Source organism: Perca flavescens, chromosome 4, assembly GCF_004354835.1.
Source record: "Perca flavescens isolate YP-PL-M2 chromosome 4, PFLA_1.0, whole genome shotgun sequence".
Classification (NCBI taxonomy): domain Eukaryota; kingdom Metazoa; phylum Chordata; class Actinopteri; order Perciformes; family Percidae; genus Perca; species Perca flavescens.
Window position 1 is genome coordinate 39,721,966 of NC_041334.1, and position 22,933 is coordinate 39,744,898.

Below are 22,933 nucleotides of genomic sequence, written 5' to 3' on the forward strand. Positions count from 1 at the left end.
CTAAGACTTTATGAAGCTACCCAGCCCTGTTACTAAGACTTTATGAAGCTACCCAGCCCTGTTATTAAGACTTTATGAAGCTACCCAGCCCTGTTATTAAGACTTTATGAAGCTACCCAGCCCTGTTATTAAGACTTTATGAAGCTACCCAGCCCTGTTATGAAGACTTTATGAAGCTACCCAGCCCTGTTACTAAGACTTTATGAAGCTACCCAGCCCTGTTACGAAGACTTTATGAAGCTACCCAGCCCTGTTATTAAGACTTTATGAAGCTACCCAGCCCTGTTATTAAGACTTTATGAAGCTACCCAGCCCTGTTACTAAGACTTTATGAAGCTACCCAGCCCTGTTATTAAGACTTTATGAAGCTACCCAGCCCTGTTACTAAGACTTTATGAAGCTACCCAGCCCTGTTATTAAGACTTTTTGAAGCTACCCAGCCCTGTTACTAAGACTTTATGAAGCTACCCAGCCCTGTTACTAAGACTTTATGAAGCTACCCAGCCCTGTTATTAAGACTTTATGAAGCTACCCAGCCCTGTTACTAAGACTTTATGAAGCTACCCAGCCCTGTTACGAAGACTTTATGAAGCTACCCAGCCCTGTTACTAAGACTTTATGAAGCTACCCAGCCCTGTCACTAAGACTTTATGAAGCTACCCAGCCCTGTCACTAAGACTTTATGAAGCTACCCAGCCCTGTTACTAAGACTTTATGAAGCTACCCAGCCCTGTCACTAAGACTTTATGAAGCTACCCAGCCCTGTCACTAAGACTTTATGAAGCTACCCAGCCCTGTTACTAAGACTTTATGAAGCTACCCAGCCCTGTTACTAAGACTTTATGAAGCTACCCAGCCCGGTTACTAAGACTTTATGAAGCTACTCAGCCCTGTTACTAAGACTTTATGAAGCTACCCAGCCCTGTTACTAAGACTTTATGAAGCTACCCAGCCCTGTTACTAAGACTTTATGTAGCTACCCAGCCCTGTTACTAAGACTTTATGAAGCTACCCAGCCCTGTTACTAAGACTTTATGAAGCTACCCAGCCCTGTTACGAAGACTTTATGAAGCTACCCAGCCCTGTTATTAAGACTTTATGAAGCTACCCAGCCCTGTTACGAAGACTTTATGAAGCTACCCAGCCCTGTTATTAAGACTTTATGAAGCTACCCAGCCCTGTTACGAAGACTTTATGAAGCTACCCAGCCCTGTTATTAAGACTTTTTGAAGCTACCCAGCCCTGTTACTAAGACTTTATGAAGCTACCCAGCCCTGTTACTAAGACTTTATGAAGCTACCCAGCCCTGTTACTAAGACTTTATGAAGCTACCCAGCCCTGTTACGAAGACTTTATGAAGCTACCCAGCCCTGTTATTAAGACTTTATGAAGCTACCCAGCCCTGTTACTAAGACTTTATGAAGCTACCCAGCCCTGTTACTAAGACTTTATGTAGCTACCCAGCCCGGTTACTAAGACTTTATGAAGCTACCCAGCCCGGTTACTAAGACTTTATGAAGCTACTCAGCCCTGTTACTAAGACTTTATGAAGCTACCCAGCCCTGTCACTAAGACTTTATGAAGCTACTCAGCCCTGTCACTAAGACTTTATGTAGCTACCCAGCCCTGTTATTAAGACTTTATGAAGCTACCCAGCCCTGTTACTAAGACTTTATGAAGCTACCCAGCCCTGTCACTAAGACTTTATGAAGCTACTCAGCCCTGTTACTAAGACTTTATGTAGCTACCCAGCCCTGTTATTAAGACTTTATGAAGCTACCCAGCCCTGTTACTAAGACTTTATGAAGCTACCCAGCCCTGTTACTAAGACTTTTACCCAGCCCTGTTACGAAGAAGCTACCCAGCCCTGTTACGAAGACTTTATGAAGCTACCCAGCCCTGTTACGAAGACTTTATGAAGCTACCCAGCCCTGTTACTAAGACTTTATGAAGCTACCCAGCCCTGTTACGAAGACTTTATGAAGCTACCCAGCCCTGTTATTAAGACTTTATGAAGCTAACCAGCCCTGTTATTAAGACTTTATGAAGCTACCCAGCCCTGTTACTAAGACTTTATGAAGCTACCCAGCCCTGTTACTAAGACTTTATGAAGCTACCCAGCCCTGTTACTAAGACTTTATGAAGCTACCCAGCCCTGTTACGAAGACTTTATGAAGCTACCCAGCCCTGTTACTAAGACTTTATGAAGCTACCCAGCCCGGTTACTAAGACTTTATGAAGCTACCCAGCCCGGTTACTAAGACTTTATGAAGCTACCCAGCCCTGTTACTAAGACTTTATGAAGCTACCCAGCCCTGTTACTAAGACTTTATGAAGCTACCCAGCCCTGTTACTAAGACTTTATGAAGCTACCCAGCCCTGTTACTAAGACTTTATGAAGCTACCCAGCCCTGTTACTAAGACTTTATGAAGCTACCCAGCCCTGTTACTAAGACTTTATGAAGCTACCCAGCCCTGTTATGAAGACTTTATGAAGCTACCCAGCCCTGTTACTAAGACTTTATGAAGCTACCCAGCCCTGTTACTAAGACTTTATGAAGCTACCCAGCCCTGTTACTAAGACTTTATGAAGCTACCCAGCCCTGTTACTAAGACTTTATGAAGCTACCCAGCCCTGTTACTAAGACTTTATGAAGCTACCCTACATGTGCTACTGTTGCGCGGTGTTTTAGCTTCCATAGGATTCACCATTTAGCTACGGTAGGACTTTCAATTACCAGATTCTTTATCTAACGATGGGTGTGTTTGTTTTCATCTCCAGTCCACTCCCCCTGGGCGGGGCCTATTCGTGCCATGGCCATCACGGTTCCTCTGGTCATCATGTCTGCCTTCGCCACTCTCTTCACTGTCATGTGTCGCAAGAAGCAGCAAGGTGAGAGCATTTGCTGGTGGTACTACTCATTTTAGGGTCGCCTATCCTTCTTTTCTGCTGGATGTCCCGTCACCCCTTCCTCTGTCTCTGTGTCGGGGTTCTAACCTCCGGTGGATTTGTGAGGACTATGGTTAACTGCTCCTCAGATCTCTGCAGGGTAAATCCAGACAGCTAGCTAGACTATCGGTCTGTCTGTCTGTCTGTCTGACTATTTATCAAAATTTAAAACCAAAAAAGGCGAGTAGAGTCGAGCAGGTACCATGTGGTGGAAAAACACCATAAGTAGATCTGCTTAGAAGTGGACTGTTCCTTTAACTACGTTCCTGTAACTCAAGGGGATCAAACTCAGTTTCCCAGAGGGCCACACTGGAGAATAAGAATCACACCAAGGGCCAGACATGTTTAGTTTATTCACATGCTTTTATGTCATCAAAAAAGTCAAGGATCTTAGACTGTATTATTGCATCTCTCATATTGCCTTGTCACTGACAGTTTGGTCAACATAAAGACCCCCAAAAAGTAACTTAGCCATCAAAGAAAACAAGGTCGAAGAAAGCGACAAAAACATCGAAAAAAAATTACGGAAAACGAGCCAAAAGCGTCTCCAAAGTCACAAAAACTTCAAAAAAAGGCGACAAAACATTGAAAAAGCTACAAAAAACTAACCTGACTCCACCAGATGGATCGCTTCCTATTTGCTCGGCATATCCATCTGGGAACTTACCGTTGGAGAACTTTTGGGAAGTGGCGAAAAGCCAGATTTGGCCCGCGGGCCTCGAGTTTGACACACGTGGTGTAACTACTTGGTCAGAAAGAGGCTACTGAACCCTGTTAAGTAAAGGATCTCAATACAGTACAGGCCAAAAGTTTGGACACAACTTCTCATTCAATGTGTTTCTTTATTTTCATGACTATTTACATTGTAGATTCTCACTGAAGGCATCAAAACTATGAATGAACACATATGGAATTATGTACTTAACAAAAAAGTGTGAAATAACTGAAAACATGTCTTATATTTTAGATTCTTCAAAGTAGCCACCCTTTGCTTTTTTTTGATAACTCTGCAAACCCTTGGTGTTCTCTCAATGAGCTTCATGAGGTAGTCACCTGAAATGGTTTTACCTTCACAGGTGTGCCTTGTCAGGGTTCATTAGTGGAATTATTTCCCTTATTAATAAAAAAGCAAAGGGTGGCTACTTTGAAGAATCTAAAATATAAGACATGTTTTCAGTTATTTCACACTTTTTTGTTAAGTACATAATTCCATATGTGTTCATTCATAGTTTTGATGCCTTCAGTGAGAATCTACAATGTAAATAGTCATGAAAATAAAAAGGAAACTCATTGAATGAGAAGGTGTGTCCAAACTTTTGGCCTGTACTGTATGTCTAAGAGGCTATTGAACCCGGTTAAGTAAAGGATCTTAATAAGTCTTCCACCAACGATGCTTCATTACTTGAGAGTGGACAGACGGTAACATTATTCAAATACATTACACCCCCTCTCAGAAAACATCTACAGCCAGCTGGACGAGGAGAGCAGCGAGTCGTCCAATCACAGTGCAGCGTTGAACACGGAGCGGCCGTGGCCCCGCCCCAAGGTCTTCATCTGTTACTCCAACAGAGACTGTCCCAAACACACCAGCGTCATCCAGAGCTTTGCCTACTTCCTGCAGGACTTCTGCAGCTGTGAGGTGAGACAGTGACCGACAAACCAACCAGAATTGTGATAATAATATCTTTAAAGTGCCCATATTATGAGAAAAAAAAATCACTTTCTGGTGATTTGGGGTGTTATTTTGTGTCTCTGGTGCTTCCACATGCATACACACTTTGAAAACAACCCATCCATGGTGTTGTGAGTGAGATCTGGTTTCTGAATGTGTCCTGCCTTCAGTCTCCTGGTGAGCTGGTCAACATCTGCACGGCTTTCTACGTCACTAGCCGAAACGAGGTGGCTAACTGCAACCGTTAGCACGCTAACGCTAGCATGCTAGCTCGTTCTCAATAGCAAAGCACTGCTACAACACCAACTAGTTCACCATAATCTACCAAAGAACTACTTCCATGTGCTCCCTGGTTTAGATGAAGTCTCCCAGCTAATCCTGAAGTTGGAGAAACAGCCTTTCTTTAACTGTCTATGGAGCTAGCTGACATGATCTACGATCTGAACTACTGAGCATGTGCAGTGCAATCAAAGATAGTACAGAAGAAAAGAGGTCTCACTCTGTAGCTAAAACAGAGACCTGAACACAGGGTGAAAAGAGGAGCTGCAGCAATGTGCAGTACAACAAAAATATGGTGTTTTTTGACAATTTCTTTGACAAAAAACCTCGTAAACCTATTCTGGTACAACCTTAAAATACGTTATGAACCTGAAAATGAGCAGAATATGGGCGCTTTAAAATGAAATGGCCATTTAAATCCCAGTTCCTGTTGGAAGATATAGTGGTGAAGTCCTTGTTCCCTGGTGTCCAGGTTGTGTTGGACCTGTGGGAACACCTGGAAATGTGCAGAGAGGGTCAGACGTCTTGGCTCAGCAGGCAGCTGGACGAAGCTGACTTCATCATCACTATCTGTTCTAGAGGCCTACGGTATGTAGCCTGCCTGCCTGTCTGTCTGCCTGCCTGTCTGTCTTTGTCGGTCTCTGTCTGTCTGCCTGTCTGTCTGTCTGTCTGTCTGTCTGCCTGTCTCTGTCTGTCTTTGTCGGTCTCTGTCTCTGTCTGTCCGTCTGCCTCTCTGTTTGTCTGTGTGTCTGTCTTTTTGTCTCTGCCTGTCTGTCTGCCTGTCTGTCTGTCTGTCTGTCTGTCTGTCTGTCTGTCTGTCTGTCTGTCTTTGTCTGTCTGTGTGTCTGTCTCTTTGTCTGTCTCTGCCTGTCTCTTTGTCTGTCTCTGCCTGTCTGTGTGTCTGTCTCTTTGTCTCTGTCTGTCTGTGTGTCTGTCTCTTTGTCTCTATCTATCTGTCTGTCTGCCTGTCTGTCTTTGTCTGTCTCTGTCTTTCTCTGCCTGTCTGCCTGTCTGTCTGTCTCTTTGTCTCTGTCTGTCTTTGTCTGTCTCTGTCTTTCTCTGTCTGTCTGCCTGCCTGCCTGCCTGCCTGCCTGTCTGTCTGTCTGTCTGCCTGTCTGCCTGTCTGTCTCTGTCTGTCTGTGTGTCAGACAGACAGACAGAGACAGACTCTATCTGTCTCTGTCTTTGTCGGTCTATGTCTGGCTGTCTCTTTGTCTCCGTCTGCCTGTCTCCGTCTGCCTGTCTGTCCGTCTGTCTCTGCCTGTCTGTCTGCCTGTCTGTCTGTCTCTGTCTGTCTGTCTGTGTGTCTGTCTCTTTGTCTCGGTCTGTCTCTGTCTTTCTGCCTACCTGTCTGCCTGTCTCTGTCTGTTTTTGTCTGTCTCTGTCTGTCTCTTTGTCTCTGTCTGCCTGCCTGTCTGTCTGTCTGTCTGTCTGTCTGTCTGTCTGTCTGTTTGTTTGTCTGTCTGTCTGTCTCTGTCTGCCTGTCTATCTGTGTCTGTCTGTCTGTCTCTTTGTCTCTGCCTGTCTGTCTGTGTCTTTCTCTGTCTGTGTCTCTGTCTGTCTGTCTTGTCTGTTTTTGTCTAACCCCTAACTCTAAATCATATTCCTACAACATTAAATCCACTTTTGCTAGTTTTGAAGGCGGTAAAGAGGGTCTGTGTTTAGGGTGCCTGGTCCTAAAGGGTTGTTCTTGGTGTCTTCATCAATCAGAGGTGTGTTTAGGGCGTAACATTCAATCAACCAATCAGAGATCATCTCCCATTCATCAACCAATCAGAGATCATCTCCCATTCATCAACCAATCAGAGATCATCTCCCATTCATCAACCAATCAGAGATCATCTCCCATTCATCAACCAATCAGAGATCAGCTCCCATTCCCTTTTAAAAGCCAGGCGTGTTTGGACCTTGGAGCATTACTGTTATGATGGAGGATTTACACCCTAATATTTTTATTAGTAATCTTCTGTGTGTGTGTGTGTGTGTGTGTGTGTGTGTGTGTGTGTGTGTGTGTGTGTGTGTGTGTGTGTGTGTGTGTGTGTGTGTGTGTGTGTGTGTGTGTGTGTGTGTGTGTGTGCATGAGCCTAGGAGTATTGTACTAATGTTCTGTTAAAATAACAATGAAATGCTGCTTTATTGACTTTAGACCAGGTTTTTGTTGGTCAATGGTGCGATCACTTCCCACTGCCTCAAGATAGCAATACTCCCAGAATGCACCTGAACACACCTCCCTGTAAGACCTGCACGCCCAGAATGCACCTGAACACACCTCCCTGTAAGACCAGCACGCCCAGAATGCACCTGAACACACCTCCCTGTAAGACCTGCACGCCCAGAATGCACCTGAACACACCTCCCTGTAAGACCTGCACGCCCAGAATGCACCTGAACACACCTCCCTGTAAGACCTGCACGCCCAGAATGCACCTGAACACACCTCCCTGTAAGACCAGCATGCCCAGAATGCACCTGAACACACCTCCCTGTAAGACCAGCATGGACAGAATGCACCTGAACACACCTCCCTGTAAGACCAGCACGCCCAGAATGCACCTGAACACACCTCCCTGTAAGACCAGCATGGACAGAATGCACCTGAACACACCTCCCTGTAAGACCTGCACGCCCAGAATGCACCTGAACACACCTCCCTGTAAGACCAGCACGCCCAGAATGCACCTGAACACACCTCCCTGTAAGACCAGCACGCCCAGAATGCACCTGAACACACCTCCCTGTAAGACCAGCACGCCCAGAATGCACCTGAACACACCTCCCTGTAAGACCTGCACGCCCAGAATGCACCTGAACACACCTCCCTGTAAGACAGCATGCCCAGAATGCACCTGAACACACCTCCCTGTAAGACCAGCACGCCCAGAATGCACCTGAACACACCTCCCTGTAAGACAGCATGCCCAGAATGCACCTGAACACACCTCCCTGTAAGACCAGCACGCCCAGAATGCATCTCAACACACCTCCCTGTAAGACAGCATGCCCAGAATGCACCTGAACACACCTCCCTGTAAGACCAGCACGCCCAGAATGCATCTCAACACACCTCCCTGTAAGACAGCACGCCCAGAATGCACCTGAACACACCACTTTATAAGAATACATTCTCCAGAGGAAAAAACATGAATATTCATTGTGTGTTTTGGTAGAAATCAAGGCTTAAACTGTTGTATGTTAGGGGGCGATTTTGCTAGCCTGACGTGGTCATACTCGGATTCTAGTCCCGACCTCAATTTTTGTGGGCGGGGCTAAGTTCGGCTGGCATCCAGGCTACGATTTTGCCTCATTGACGTAGATGTTGTCGGTACACGATCCGTTCTGTGCATGCGCTGTTGTATCGAGGATTTACGACTCTGCACGATCTGTTCCACGCTTCCGGTCGACAGCCAAGCTAACGTTAGTTTAGCTAACAGCTAATTCGGCTTCCCGGTGGAGGCTAGCCATAGGCTAGCGTGGAACAGATCGTGCAGGTTGTAAACAGTAATATCTTGCGCATGTGCAGAACGGATCGTGTACCGACAGATCTCTCAACCTATCACACCTATGTTTCCCTCTCTTCTTCCTTTCTTCCCTCTGACTCTCTTCCCATTTTAAATATTTGTTGTAAAAACAATTCTCAAGAAAGTGCAAAGGTTCAACCAAAAGGGTGCCAGGTAGCAGTAGCCCTATTGTCCCCATATCTACCCCTACCCCATGTCCTTCTCTGTCCTTCTCTGTTTTTGGTATTTTTGAAATATGCCGCACTTTAATTAAAACTGCATAAATATACTCTATATTCCATCACATTTTTTAAGAAATCGTGCCGTATAATCAAGGATTTTTGCCCCGCAACGATCACAAAAAACTTTTATTTTTCTGGAAGGACTGAATAAAACAGCCTTTTTAGACATTAAGTGGTTGAATCAACCTCCTTCCTTCCATCTTTCTTAGTTTTTTACCTTTTTTATATATTGTACTCTATTCTCTTCTAACCGGCTCAGTTCTCGTCCCTGCAGCTATTACGTAGAGAAGAAGAGCCACAGAGGGAAGACACCGGTCAGTCGCCGTAGTAACAGCAGCAGCAGCTCTCCGATTGGTGGATCGGGCGGTGACCTGTTCATCGTGGGCGTGGCCATGATCGCTGAGAAGCTGCGGCTGGCGAATCAGAGCCAGGGGGGCAGAGCTCAGGAGCTGAACCGCTACATGGCGGTTTACTTCGACTATTCCACCGAAAAGGACATCCCCACCATGCTGAGTCTGGCTCCCAGGTACACACCACACTGTGGACAAAATAACAGAAACATCTGCTAAAACAACAGCAGCAGCAGCCCTGAGTTAATAAGAACATACCAGTAGGGCCGTGCTCGATTGAAGAAATTCAGTTGTATCGATTATTTGATTTAATCGACCGATCTGTAAATCTGAGTTTCTCCGCAAAGAGTCATGTTAAAAGGATGCATATGTTGAATAAGATAATAGCCTCCTTTGCATATTTAAACACAACTTTTCAGAAAACGTGTAATACAACAAATAACTGCCTTAATGAAAGAAATCAAAGTAGGTTTCACGGTGATATCTGTTAGGTCAAATGTCAACCCTTAATTCTTGTGTTTACCAGAGATGTGCTCGTACGTTTCTTGGAAATAAGTCATTCAGCATGAAAACAGCATCAGACATGACTAATGGACTAAAGAGATCTAAGTTGACTAAGACCAAAACCACCAATTAGTCGACTAATCCACTAAGATGGAGCAGCCCTACATACCAGTAAAATATATTTCATATTTTGCATTTACTGCAATATTGGATTTTTTCCTGGGGATTAAATAGGATTGTGTTTTGATGATGCTTCCATTTTGGATCCAGTTTCTGGAAGACAAAATCATCTTGATTCACTCGGCTCTTAGGACTAGAGTTCTGAAACTTTATAGAGGTCTTCTTGACAAGGTCAGGGACAGTGTTTCTCAAATGGGGGTATGTGTCCCCCTAGGGGTACTTTGGAGGACTGCAGGGGGTACGGGAGATATTTAACAAAATGTTTAATAGTAACAAGGCTGTTGAACATTGTTCCTCTTTATGTAGATGTGACATTTGTGTCGCCTTCTTTGGACCTAATCTATCCTTCCTTCAACTGTCCTAGTTTCTAGCTTTTTCCTCTTATGTCACTGTTGAAGTTTTTGCTACTATTTTGACCTATTCTTGCCTTACTTCCTTTCTTCTTTCTACTATCTTTTTCCAAGTTTTGGTCTTTTTTTTTTACAGTTTTTGTCAATTTTTCTCATTAGCATTTAAAGCCCATCTTGCATGGTTTATTTTCTAACGAATTTGTGCAAATTTGGTAATAAACATTTAATCTGTTACCCAACAACATCAAATAGAATGGATATCACATATTTTTCAGTTACAAGGCTGTTTAGTAAATCTATCGCTGACAGCGCTGTACTGTTCCTCTTTATTGAGACTTTTTTTTTCTACCGAAAAGCGCTGGTCAGGGGGTACTTGGCTTAAAGAAACCATTCAAAAGGGGGACATTATTGAAAAAAGTTTGAGAACCACTGGTCTAGGAGGTTTGTGTTGTGTCCTGCATAGTGTGGCACAAAGTATGTTTTAGTTATTTTTTTTCAAAAATTACATTTGTTTTTTAAGACTGGACCAAAATAACTGTTTTGAACCATTTTTGAACTGCTGTAGTGCATGTTGTGTTTTAATCACATGCTCATCAAGCACATGTCCATAAAGTAGAAGAATCTAGGTTTAAAATGCATTTTGGCCTTGCAGTTCTTTGTTTATAAGCTTTTTCCTTTGGGAACGAGAAATAGACAAAAATCGGGCAAAATAGGTGGATTTTAACAGGTTAAGGGCCCTGCTACACACCGAGCTGATAATCAGCCGATAATCTGACAGTCTGGTGAGGTCGGTGACTCGAGTCAGTTCAGTGTGTTCTGTGCCGTGGTCAGTCAGAGAAGCCATCGGCTTTAATTTGGGCCGATTTGACTTGTTGAATCGGACTCACTGACCAATCTGATTGGTGGAGAGCTAACCTGGAAATGACGAGCAGGATGAGCGTGACACAAAATCTGAGTGAAGTCTTTTAAACTGACCTTTGTTGATCTGAAATAAAGACAGATTCAGGAACTGCATCATGGCCTATTTCTCTCTTCAGATGGTTCCAGAAATACGTTTCGGTGAAACTATTTTAGTCCGATATGAGATCGTATTCTGAACGAGCCGCCATGACGGTATGGGAGCAGCCAGACCCATGTGACGCGTTCGTCCAATCAGCTGCCGGTTTTCATTTTTTGCGCGACAACACAGAATAGCGCCGCCTGTTGCTATGGAGACGTATTGGGTCTCGTCTCTTCGGTGAGTTCTTAGGAACTTTCTGGAACAACTCGGGGAGACTGATCAGTCCCACTGGCTCTACTGCCGACGGTTGGTGGGTCTGGTTGGGGGGTCTGGGCCTTAACGGTTATCTTTGATATCTTTTAGCTGCTAATCTAGCCGGTCCTGAGCATCACTTTTGCAGGTTAAATTAAACAATGCTGACGGCAGATTGGCCAGTTTGCATAAAAATAATAATTCACATATTTTCTCCACATCGTGCAGACCTACTTTAGCGGGAAAAACTGGTGTTAATTTAATTAGAGAATTTGGCCCCCCCATGAGAGAGAGAGAGAGACATCATGGCTATTATGGTATTAGGGGACCACTAAGGTCTATATAAAAGAGACTTCAGATACAGTATTAGGGGACCACTAAGGTCTATATAAAAGAGACTTCAGATACAGTATTAGGGGACCACTAAGGTCTATATAAAAGAGACTTCAGATACAGTATTAGGGGACCACTAAGGTCTATATAAAAGAGACTTCAGATACAGTATTAGAGGACCACTAAGGTCTATATAAAAGAGACTTCAGATACAGTATTAGGGGGACCACTAAGGTCTATATAAAAGAGACTTCAGATACAGTATTAGGGGACCACTAAGGTCTATATAAAAGAGACTTCAGATACAGTATTAGGGGACCACTAAGGTCTATATAAAAGAGACTTCAGATACAGTATTAGGGGACCACTAAGGTCTATATAAAAGAGACTTCAGATACAGTATTAGGGGACCACTAAGGTCGATATAAAAGCATCCAAAGAGCACCATGTCATGGGACCTTTACATTTTGACGAGACTGGGTGTCTAGAAACCATGCAGTCTGATCACGCTGTGATTTTATTTCCTGTGTTTAGGTTTAAGCTGATGGACCAGCTGCCTCAGCTCTTCAGTCGGCTCCACTCCAGCCAGTCCAGTTTGGCTGATCGTGAGTCGCAGCCTCTCAACGTCTCCAGGAGGAACTACTTCAGGAGCAGGTCCGGACGCTCGCTCTACGTTTCCATCTGCAACATGCACCAGCACATCAGCCAAAACGCTGACTGGTTCGAGAAGCAGCTGGCTCCTTCAGGAGGTTCCTCTGCCTCCTCCTCCAAACCTGCTCCTTCTCTCCCGGCTGTGCCGGCTCCGAGCCCCCCTCCAAAGCCTCCCTGCCCCTCCTCCTCCTCTCTACCGGAGCAGAGGTTTGACTCAGGCTTGGTGCTGAACGAGGTGGTGGTGAATACACCATCTCTGGAGGGAGCATCGAGGAGGAACATGCTCCTGCTGGCCTCTGGTTCCAGTCCCAGCCTTAACCTAGGCCCCAGCCTCAGTCCTAGTCCTAGTCCCAGTCCTGGTCCCTGTCCCAGTCCAGGCCTGCCACACTGCTCTCTGGCCACGCTGGGACCCACTTCAAGGTAAAGCCAGATTCAATACCATTGAACTCTGTGAACCGTATCAGCAAAGCAATCACGTAATGCACAGCAGACTACGGTGCAGGTCGATTATTTTCTGAAATATAGTGACGATTATATCTTTATTTTTCTCAAAATATCACGACTCCTCCAAATCTCAGAGAACACAGATGAGATATAGTTTGAATGTGCACACATTTTTGAACGTGAGCAGAAATATTGCTCAAACACATCTGAAATATTACTAGAATAAAATAATAATATAATATTATTATTAGGGTTTATTAACTCATTAAAATGAATAGTGTATAATTGAGGTGAATAATTGTCATATGCACATTTAAAGAGGTTACTTTCTCAACAAAATATGCAAAAGAGGAGGGAAGAGTAAATGATGCCTATAGGCTACATGTGTGCTGACTCAGATATAATTAGAAAAGTCACTCTACAGGAGAATAGATGAAAGCAATACAGAATGCCTGAGAGCCTTACTGCAATATATTACATTATGTTTTTATATTTGGATTGTAATCTATGTTTAGGCTGCCTTTACATAAAGATTTCCAGCATGAATTGATTCAGAAAAAGGTATAAACAGGTGCCTACAAATTCACCAGAATGCAGTAAATTAAGTGTTTAATGCTCAAAATTTGGGGAGATGTCACTCTTGCCGGTCTTCAAAACTTGAGAGCCCTGTATTAATTTTAAGGGGAACTTTAATTTAAACGGGAAAAGTGTTAAGGGAAATTTCAAGGTGTTTTCCAAAAGTCAACGAGTAATCGTGTTGGAGAATTGTGATTCTAATAATTGAAATATATAATTGTGAATTTGGTTTCTTCCATAATCGAGCAGCCATAGAGTGACTGCTGCTGCTTTTCTGCTCCTTCAGGTCCACTTCTGGAATACCTGGACTGTTACCTGAAGAATCATCCTCCTCTTCCTCCTCTGCTCCCTCCATTCTCCAGGATGGGGTATGCCCTGTCCACTCCCAGGCAGAAGAAGGCCATCATTCCCCTCCAGAGCTCCCTCCCCCTCGTGATTCGGGCATCTATGAGTCATCTGTCCCGTCCTCAGAGCTCTCCATTCCCCTATTGGAGGGTCTGTCACATGACCAGGCTGACTCCTCCTCCCTGGCAGACAGCGAATCATCTTCTTCGGGGCTGGGTAAGGCTGGCTGTTTTGGCAAATACAACAGCTTTTTCTGAACTGTTATAATTTCATTTACTTTAGGGCTGTCAAAATTAACGCGATAATAGACCTTTTTCACGGCAGACATGTTGACATGTCATAGTAGGAAGAGCACAGGTGTATTCAAAACCATTACTGATGGCTGCATTCCACTTAGGAGAGGTCCTGGTATTAAACCATTAATGATGGCTGCATTCCACTTAGGAGAGGTCCTGGTATTAAACCATTAATGATGGCTGCATTCCACCTAGGAGAGACCCTGGTATTAAACCATTAATGATGGCTGCATTCCACTTAGGAGAGGTCCTGGTATTAAACCATTAATGATGGCTGCATTCCACTTAGGAGAGACCCTGGTATTAAACCATTACTGATGGCTGCATTCCACTTAGGAGAGACCCTGGTATTAAACCATTACTGATGGCTGCATTCCACTTAGGAGAGGTCCTGGTATTAAACCATTAATGATGGCTGCATTCCACCTAGGAGAGGTCCTGGTATTAAACCATTACTGATGGCTGCATTCCACTTAGGAGAGGTCCTGGTATTAAACCATTACTGATGGCTGCATTCCACTTAGGAGAGACCCTGGTATTAAACCATTACTGATGGCTGCATTCCACTTAGGAGAGACCCTGGTATTAAACCATTACTGATGGCTGCATTCCACTTAGGAGAGGTCCTGGTATTAAACCATTAATGATGGCTGCATTCCACCTAGGAGAGACCCTGGTATTAAACCATTACTGATGGCTGCATTCCACTTAGGAGAGGTCCTGGTATTAAACCATTAATGATGGCTGCATTCCACTTAGGAGAGACCCTGGTATTAAACCATTACTGATGGCTGCATTCCACTTAGGAGAGGCCCTGGTATTAAACCATTAATGATGGCTGCATTCCACTTAGGAGAGACCCTGGTATTAAACCATTAATGATGGCTGCATTCCACTTAGGAGAGGTCCTGGTATTAAACCATTACTGATGGCTGCATTCCACTTAGGAGAGGTCCTGGTATTAAACCATTACTGATGGCTGCATTCCACTTAGGAGAGGTCCTGGTATTAAACCATTAATGATGGCTGCATTCCACTTAGGAGAGGTCCTGGTATTAAACCATTACTGATGGCTGCATTCCACTTAGGAGAGGTCCTGGTATTGTGCATGTTGACTCACTGAAATATCTTACTGGGACACTTGATGGAACTGAGCCATCGTTAAGGTTATCAATCTCAGCTGTGCTTATCCTACTATGACCAGTCAACCTGTCTGCTGTGAAAAAGGTCCATTGACAAGGTTGTGGGGGTGGATGGGTCAAACAACACAGGACTTTCAAAATCCGTCGTCAAACTTGTGATCAGTAAACGTATCCATAAATCTAAATAACGTGACTATTTCACGATCTGGCGTGAGACAGGGTTGGCTCTGAAGAGCCCAGAGACCTGGTCCTGAATCACAAATAAACGGCTATATCGAATTGTTGGGGCTTTGTAAATTATAGAGTGTGGTCTAGACCTACTCTATCTGTAAAGTGTTGAATATGGATAAGGAAAAGGGTCTTTTGAATGGGAAGTTCGGTCTCAAAGCCCTTTGAGATGGTCCTCTTGACAGGACTAAAGTTATTTGCGCGTACTGTTGCTGTGAGCAGAGTGACCACCGGGGGCAGTCCAGTCTCAATACCACTGAGCAGTGAAAACATGAAAAATATCCCCTTTAAAGTACATTTAGAACCGATAAGAAATGTGCGATTAATTGCGAGTTAACTATAGACAATCATGCGATTAATCGTGATTAAACATTTTAGGCTTACATCGCTACGTTTTGGTTTTTAAGCGTTTGAGTTTTGAGCCAAAAGTGCTGGGTGCTAACGCTAGCAGGAGGATAACACGGTGGAGGCAACACCGATTATTTTCGTTTTTTTCGCTACTGACAGCACTCCAAATTTAGAACAGATAAGAAATGTGCGATTAATCACAAGTTAACTATGGACAGTAATGATTAATTGCGATTAAATCTCGATTAAACATTTTAGGCTACGTTTACATCGCTACTTTTTGGTTTGTAAGCATTTTGAGTTTTGAGCCCAAAGAGATCTCGGTGCACCGAATGTTTTTAGCTCCAGTAGAAGAAATAATCTCCGTTTAAACTAACCAAAATATCCCATCGACCTTCTCCTATTACTGGGCATGTGCTAGTAGTTGCCATGGTAACGTTATTAGCATCACGGCTACCAACACAACTCAGCAAAGATTGTTCTCGCTCGGGCTTGAACTTCTGAATATTCGACCGAATGGCTTCACTCGCGTCTTTCTCCGCTCGCCATTACGGAACTACAACTCAAACTAGCGCACAACCTCAACGCCGTCGTTCTCAGCCACGCCCTCTGATCGCTGATTGGACCGGTAAAGAAAGGGCGGAGCCAGGGTTAGGCTAGTCTGGAGCACCGGAGCAGTGTGAATGTAGCAAAATACATTCGTTTTTAAACCAAAACGTAGCAGTGTAAATGCAGCCTCACCATGTGACTGTTCATCTCGTCATGTGACTGTTGCATAAAGGTAAAATAAATGGCGTCCGTGTGTCTTTCAGGTGACGAGGAGCCGCCAGCTGTGACGTTGCTGCGCTCCACGGTTTGTAAAGCCGAGCTGCACCACCATCGCCGCCTGGAGCTCGCCGACGGACCCGCGCCTGTGGCGGCCTCGTTGTAGCTGACTCCCTCCTCCCCCACTCCAGACCAGTGATGTCATCACAGGGGCCGGAAACGTTTTGGTCTCGGACCCTGAATCCATTCTTCGAGGTGCTGTCATCCCATCGTCATGGAAACGAAACTGGAATTAATTCAAAAGGCACTGCAGTGATTCACCTGTGTTCTAAAGGCCTGTAGTAACCACGGTAACCACCGAGTTCTGGAACACTGGTCCCTGGTAACTATGGCAACCGCAGAGTTCTAGAACACTGGTCCCTGGTAACTACGGTAACCTCAGAGTTCTGGAACACTGGTCCCTGGTAACTACGGTAACCGCCGAGTTCTAGAACTCTGGTCCCTGGTAACTACGGTAACCGCAGAGTTCTAGAACTCTGGTCCCTGGTAACTAATTCCACACAGCCATTTATGTCAGCTATTTCTATGAAAAAGAACTTCTCAGTTGACTTATCTTTAAAATGTGTTTGAGTGCTGTCAGTAGCGAGAAAAACGAAAATAATCGGTGCTGCCTACACCGAGTTATCCTCCTGCTAGCGTTAGCCCCCAGGAGGCTGAAACAGGGGCAGGTTTTAAACGTGCTTTCAGCCTCTTAACATGTTGGAGATGTTATTACAAGAGCCTACCAATGTGAAGGGATTCCTTCTGAGTGAACACAGTGAGTCAGCTCTGTTCAGTTCTGGTGTTGAGACGGCAAGACGAGTGCTTAGGGACTGTCTACAAACTACAACACCAAAAAGAGATACAAAAATATTTTCAAAAATAGGCATATGCTTATGTTTTAAAAGTAAGTACTGTAGTGCAACTAGCAGGAGACAAGTTGAAGAGCTGAATTAGCACAACTTTTATGTATTTCTTTCACATCTACAGCAGTCAGACTCACTGTTTTCACTCAGAAGGAATCCCTTCACATGGGTAGCCACTTGTAATGACATCTCCAACATGTTAAGAGGCTAAAAGCACGTTTAAAACCTGCCCCTGTTTCAGCCTCCTGGGTGCTAACGCTAGCAGGAGGATAACTCTGTGTAGGCAGCACCGATTTATTTTCGTTTTTCTCGCTACTGACAGCTCTACGTGACAACAAACAACAGAGCTACGTGTTGAAATCCACCGCAATTCTCCTTTTTAAAGCGAGCTCAAACGGGCCGGTTCAGTCCGCTGCAGCTCTTCCTGCAACTTTCTAAAACGGTTTTGTCTTGCCCCGAATCTTTGGTCTGAACTGGGTAACTGTGGTAAACCACTGGGTTGACGAGCATTAGTCCATGCTAACCATGTTAACCACTGAGTTCTAGCCAAAGACTGCTTCGGCACTGCCTCTTGATTGGTTGATTGACAGCTGACCAATGTATGGATGGATGTTCAGGCACTTTTTGTTGCAGAAACACAGGACAACATGTTCAGTTCTTCCCTGGAAACAACTATCAAAGCAGCTTCTGAGCTTCTGTTATCCAAAAAGACTTTTTTTACCAAAAGCTGATTTGGTATCTATGGTATCTGAATGTATCAACACGTTAAGGACGTCAACAACGAGGCAACATTCAAACTCAGAGGAGATTTTTCGTGTTATTCTCAACACTCGGGACCAAAGCCAAGTACACACGAAATACTTTGGAGAAAACCATATATTCATCAGTTAATGCGGTCTGTTTTTCATGTGATGTCTCTTTTTATATTAAGAGCATTTTTCATTATAAAGGTGAATTCCCCGAAAACTGATTTTTATTTTTTTTGGGCATTTCTGCCTCTATTGGATAGGAAAGCTGAGATATGAAAGGAGAAAACCATCACAGGTCGGACTCAAACCCTGGACCTTCTGCGTCGAGGAACAAACCTCTGCATATGTGCGCCCGCTCGACCAACTGAGCTAACCGGCCACATTTTAAACACATTTTATCAATATTAATTTGATTTTAATGAGCTAATTTCCCCCCTCATATGTTTAAACAGCAACCTAACCTTATTTAAAATGTTTTCAACTTTGAAATGTCTTCTAAATATGTGTTGACAATGACCTATCCTTGAAGCAGCAAGTACAGTAACATGATGACCATTGCCTAATCTTAAATGATTAAACTGGAAAATAATTTTTACAAACTGAACAGGACTGTCAATGTACTAAAACCTGCTAATGTGATTTAGGCTACATCTACACTACTACATTTTGGTTTAAAGCGCCCATATTATGCTCATTTTCAGGTTCATGATTGTATTTTAAGGTTGTACCAGAATAGGTTTACATGGTTTAATTATCAAAAAACACCATATTTTAGTTGTACTGCACATTGCTGTAGCTCCTCTTTTCACCCTGTGTTCAGGTCTCTGTTTTAGCTACAGAGTGAGACATCTCAACTTCTGTAACATCTTTGTTGGGAGTCACACATGCTCAGTAGCTAGGTAAGGACTAATAGCTAGAAGCTAGTGCTGCTAGCGGTGAGCCACGTCGTTCTCAATGGCAAAACACTGCTACAACACACACAAATTCACCCTAATTTACAAAATAAATTGTATAGAACTACTGCCATGTTCCTGTTCTGCAGGTATTCCACGCTAAGTGTGAAGTGCGCCCTCATTTAGAAGAAGTCTCCCGGCTAATCCTGCCTTGTGCTGACCTGACTCCACCAGATGGATCGCTTCCCATTAGCTCAGCATATCCATCTGGGAACTTACCGTTGGAGAACTTCTGGGAAGGGGCGAAAATCCTGGTTAGCTGATTGGATAAACCATCTGTCTATCACCACCTACAGTACAGGCCAAAAGTTTGGACACACCTTCTCATTCAATGTGTTTTCTTTTTATTTTCATGACTATTTACATTGTAGATTCTCACTGAAGGCATCAAAACTATGAATGAACACATATGGAATTATGTACTTAACAAAAAAGTGTGAAATAACTGAAAACATGTCTTATATTTTAGATTCTTCAAAGTAGCCCCCCTTTGCTTTTTTTGATAACTCTGCAAACCCTTGGTGTTCTCTCAATGAGCTTCATGAGGTAGTCACCTGAAATGGTTTTACCTTCACAGGTGTGCTTTGTCAGGGTTCATTAGTGGAATTATTTCCCTTTATTAATAAAAAAGCAAAGGGTGGCTACTTTGAAGAATCTAAAATATAAGACATGTTTTCAGTTATTTCACACTTTTTTGTTAAGTACATAATTCCATATGTGTTCATTCATAGTTTTGATGCCTTTAGTGAGAATCTACAATGTAAATAGTCATAAAAATAAAAAGGAAACGCATTGAATGAGAAGGTGTGTCCAAACTTTTGGCCTGTACTGTATAGTTGGTGATAGACGGGCCAAATCAACCAATCAGATCAAACTCTTGCCGAAACCAGTCGGAAGAAGAGCAAAAACATATTTTCCTCCGAGAAAAGCCTCCAGTGGTGTTTTTTGCTATTCTTTTAATGGACTACTGTCTAATTCAGATAAAACTTGCTGCGATAGCTACGCTCATCTTATCCGTGGAAGCCTCTACGTTGTTTAGACTGAACAGTCGCTTCTCATTGGCTCACACCTAAACCCGCCTCAAAACCAACACTGATTGGTCGGTCATTTGGTGAACGGCTCCAAATGTTCTCTATCTCAAGATGCCAGACTGATCTGAGAGGGGAACTGGAGCTCACCAGATCAGGACAGTCTCACCAGGCTACCTCGTACTGACTGAAGTTGGAGAAACAGCTATAGCTGATGTCGTATTCGCTAAAGTGGTTAGCACGCACCAAATGTTTCGGCTAGTGCCGTAGAAAGCCGTGCAGATGTTGACCACAGAACACATTCAGAAACCAGATCTCACTCAGAACACCATGGATGGATTGTTTTTAAAAGTGTGTATGTGTGTGGAAGCACCAGAGACCCAAAATAACACCCCAAATCACCAGAAAAAGTGATTTTTTTTCATAATATGGGCACTTTAAAAACTAACTAACTACGTCTTAAACAACATTATGACTTACCATAATTGTGGCCTAAATTTTACAATGATCTCATAATTGTGACTTAGTAATTATTGCGACATGATAAAGTCATTTTTTAATTTTTTTTTATTGATGTTTGAGTTGCTGCTGTATGCAGAGTGACTACTTCTGGTTCATCTGCAGATTTGAGTTGGTTGGAAGGGAAGATTCAACATTTCCTACTTGTAAATAGTATTCTTATTTTTATATTTTCCCTGGAAATGTCTGATCTGCTTCAATTATGTATAGTTAGACTGTTGTATTACTGTACTATTCTATAGAAATGTACTGTTTTATAGTACCTTAATGTAGGAAACGGATAAATCCATCTAATAAAACATTCGTCTTTTCATATTTTTTTCGCTCAATCTTTGTTTTATAAAGGTCCAATGTTTGGGAATTTCTCCCGTCTAGCGTTGAGATCATATATATCACAATCAGCTCTCTCTCACCACGCAGTTCACAGTAGGTACAGCTACGGTAGCCTTCAAAAAGCCACTCTCTTTCTCTTTTTAATCTCCTCTTTCTGGGTGAAGAAGAAGAATAAGTTTTTGAATATGTGTGGTCCTCCATGTTTCCTTCTAACTTGCCTTGGCCGGGAAGCATTAGCAGCATTAGCTGCATGACTAGCATTAGCAGCATGACTAGCATTAGCAGCATGACTAGCATTAGCAGCGTTAGCAGCAGTTGAGAGTTTATCATGTGAAAGAGAAAACAGGAAAGGTGGCGCAGTATGTCCTGTAGGTTGTCTCTTATACACATACACACACATACACACACACACACACACACACACACACACACACACACACACACAGGGTGAGCAGTATGTCCTGTATGTCTCTTACCAGTTAACATATTTCTAGATGATCATGAATATGGAGAGTCTACTCCAGTTCATGATAACACTAATGTTACATTTCCAGCCAATAGGAATCCTTGGAGTTGATGGTGGAGGTACATATTCATGAGAAAGGACGAGTTGGTGAACAGGTAACACAGATTTAGAGAATGAACAACTAAACACGTTACACACTGGGACCTTTAACTGGAAGGAAAGGACCTTTTAAGGGTTTATGATTATAATAATAACCAGCTTTCCTCAGTTATTTGTTACAAAGCTGTCGCAAAAAAGTCGTTTTTCATCAGATAATTAATCCAAATTCATGCCCAGTAATTCCATTGCTTCATGGCTGTATAGTAATCCTGTCTCGTTGGCTTCCAGCTGACTAACCGGTTTTAGTTTCTTACAGTGAAACGACACACACACACGCTCCCTCAGCCAAAGCAATTTTTGCAAGTTTCCGCAATTTCATTGCATACATTTGCATAAATATCATACAGCATATTCCATCGCATTTTTTAAGAAAAAGCCCACGTGCCGCATAATGAAGGATCTTTGCCCACAACATTCACAAAAAAAACCTCCACATTTTTCTGGAAGGACTGATAAAAGACTCAACACGCTACTTCATATTCCAGACCTATAGGTGGCGCTGGTTCTGCTACAGAAGTTCACCAAAAACGGAGAAGAAGAGGCGGAGCATTTGCATAAAGCAAGGGGGGGTAAGCCTCTCCCCGCAATGCGTAGCTTCTATGGCGCAATTCTGATGCTACCAAGCCATCACCTCCCGTTAGCATCCCATTGACTCCCATTCATTTTGACGTCACTTTGACAGAGAATAACTTTACATCTGAAGCGTTTAAAGACTCTATTTCTCCGTTGTTTATTTCTAAAGAAACACGACAATGTATAAAAGGCTCCATTACCTTGTAGCTCACGTTATGGCTCCGTAGCAGACGCTTTTATAACAATAGGCTAACGATTGGGTCATAACCACGAGACTTACTGTCACACAGTAGAGGAATTACCGTATAGTACAGGAGAAGCTCACAGGCAGTTTGGACTTCCATTATCTGTTTAGGTTTAATTACTAATGTTAACTAGCATGTTAGTGATCAGTAATTACTAATGTTAACTAGCATGTTAGTGATCAGTAATTACTAATGTTAACTAGCATGTTAGTGATCAGTAATTACTAATGTTAACTAGCATGTTAGTGATCAGTAATTACTAATGTTAACTAGCATGTTAGTGATCAGTAATTAGCCTGTGTCTATGTTATCTCCTTACATATACCTCCACTCTCCGTCTCTGTAAGATTGGGAATGATTGAGATTTCTCTCTCACAGCTACCAGAAGACTTCACACTTTCAGACACGTTGCTCACATCAAATCTACGTCTTCAAGCTCAGTTGGAGGCTGCTCAGTAACACTCAGCCAGCACCGGGAAAGAGACTTCTGATATCCTCCACTGGTCTCAGACCAGAGACACGGGGTCTGGTGCTCCATTATATATCCTGTCTATGCTTAACACCAATGAGACAGCTGATCTTCAACATCCACAGCACAC

The 22,933-nt window shown here is 43.3% G+C and overlaps 1 protein-coding gene across 1 annotated transcript in view; it reads left to right on the plus strand.

Annotated features, from left to right (window-relative positions):
- il17rd (interleukin 17 receptor D) overlaps positions 1 to 16,587 on the plus strand; it is a 65,046-nt gene extending 48,459 nt beyond the window's left edge. The window contains exons 10-16 of the mRNA XM_028575913.1: positions 2,783 to 2,893; positions 4,405 to 4,589; positions 5,374 to 5,489; positions 8,915 to 9,166; positions 12,144 to 12,680; positions 13,567 to 13,841; positions 16,452 to 16,587. Of these exons, the coding sequence (XP_028431714.1) occupies positions 2,783 to 2,893; positions 4,405 to 4,589; positions 5,374 to 5,489; positions 8,915 to 9,166; positions 12,144 to 12,680; positions 13,567 to 13,841; positions 16,452 to 16,570 (1,595 nt within the window). The 3' untranslated portion in view covers positions 16,571 to 16,587. The remainder of the gene's footprint in view (positions 1 to 2,782; positions 2,894 to 4,404; positions 4,590 to 5,373; positions 5,490 to 8,914; positions 9,167 to 12,143; positions 12,681 to 13,566; positions 13,842 to 16,451) is intronic.
- Positions 16,588 to 22,933: the final 6,346 nt, after the last annotated feature.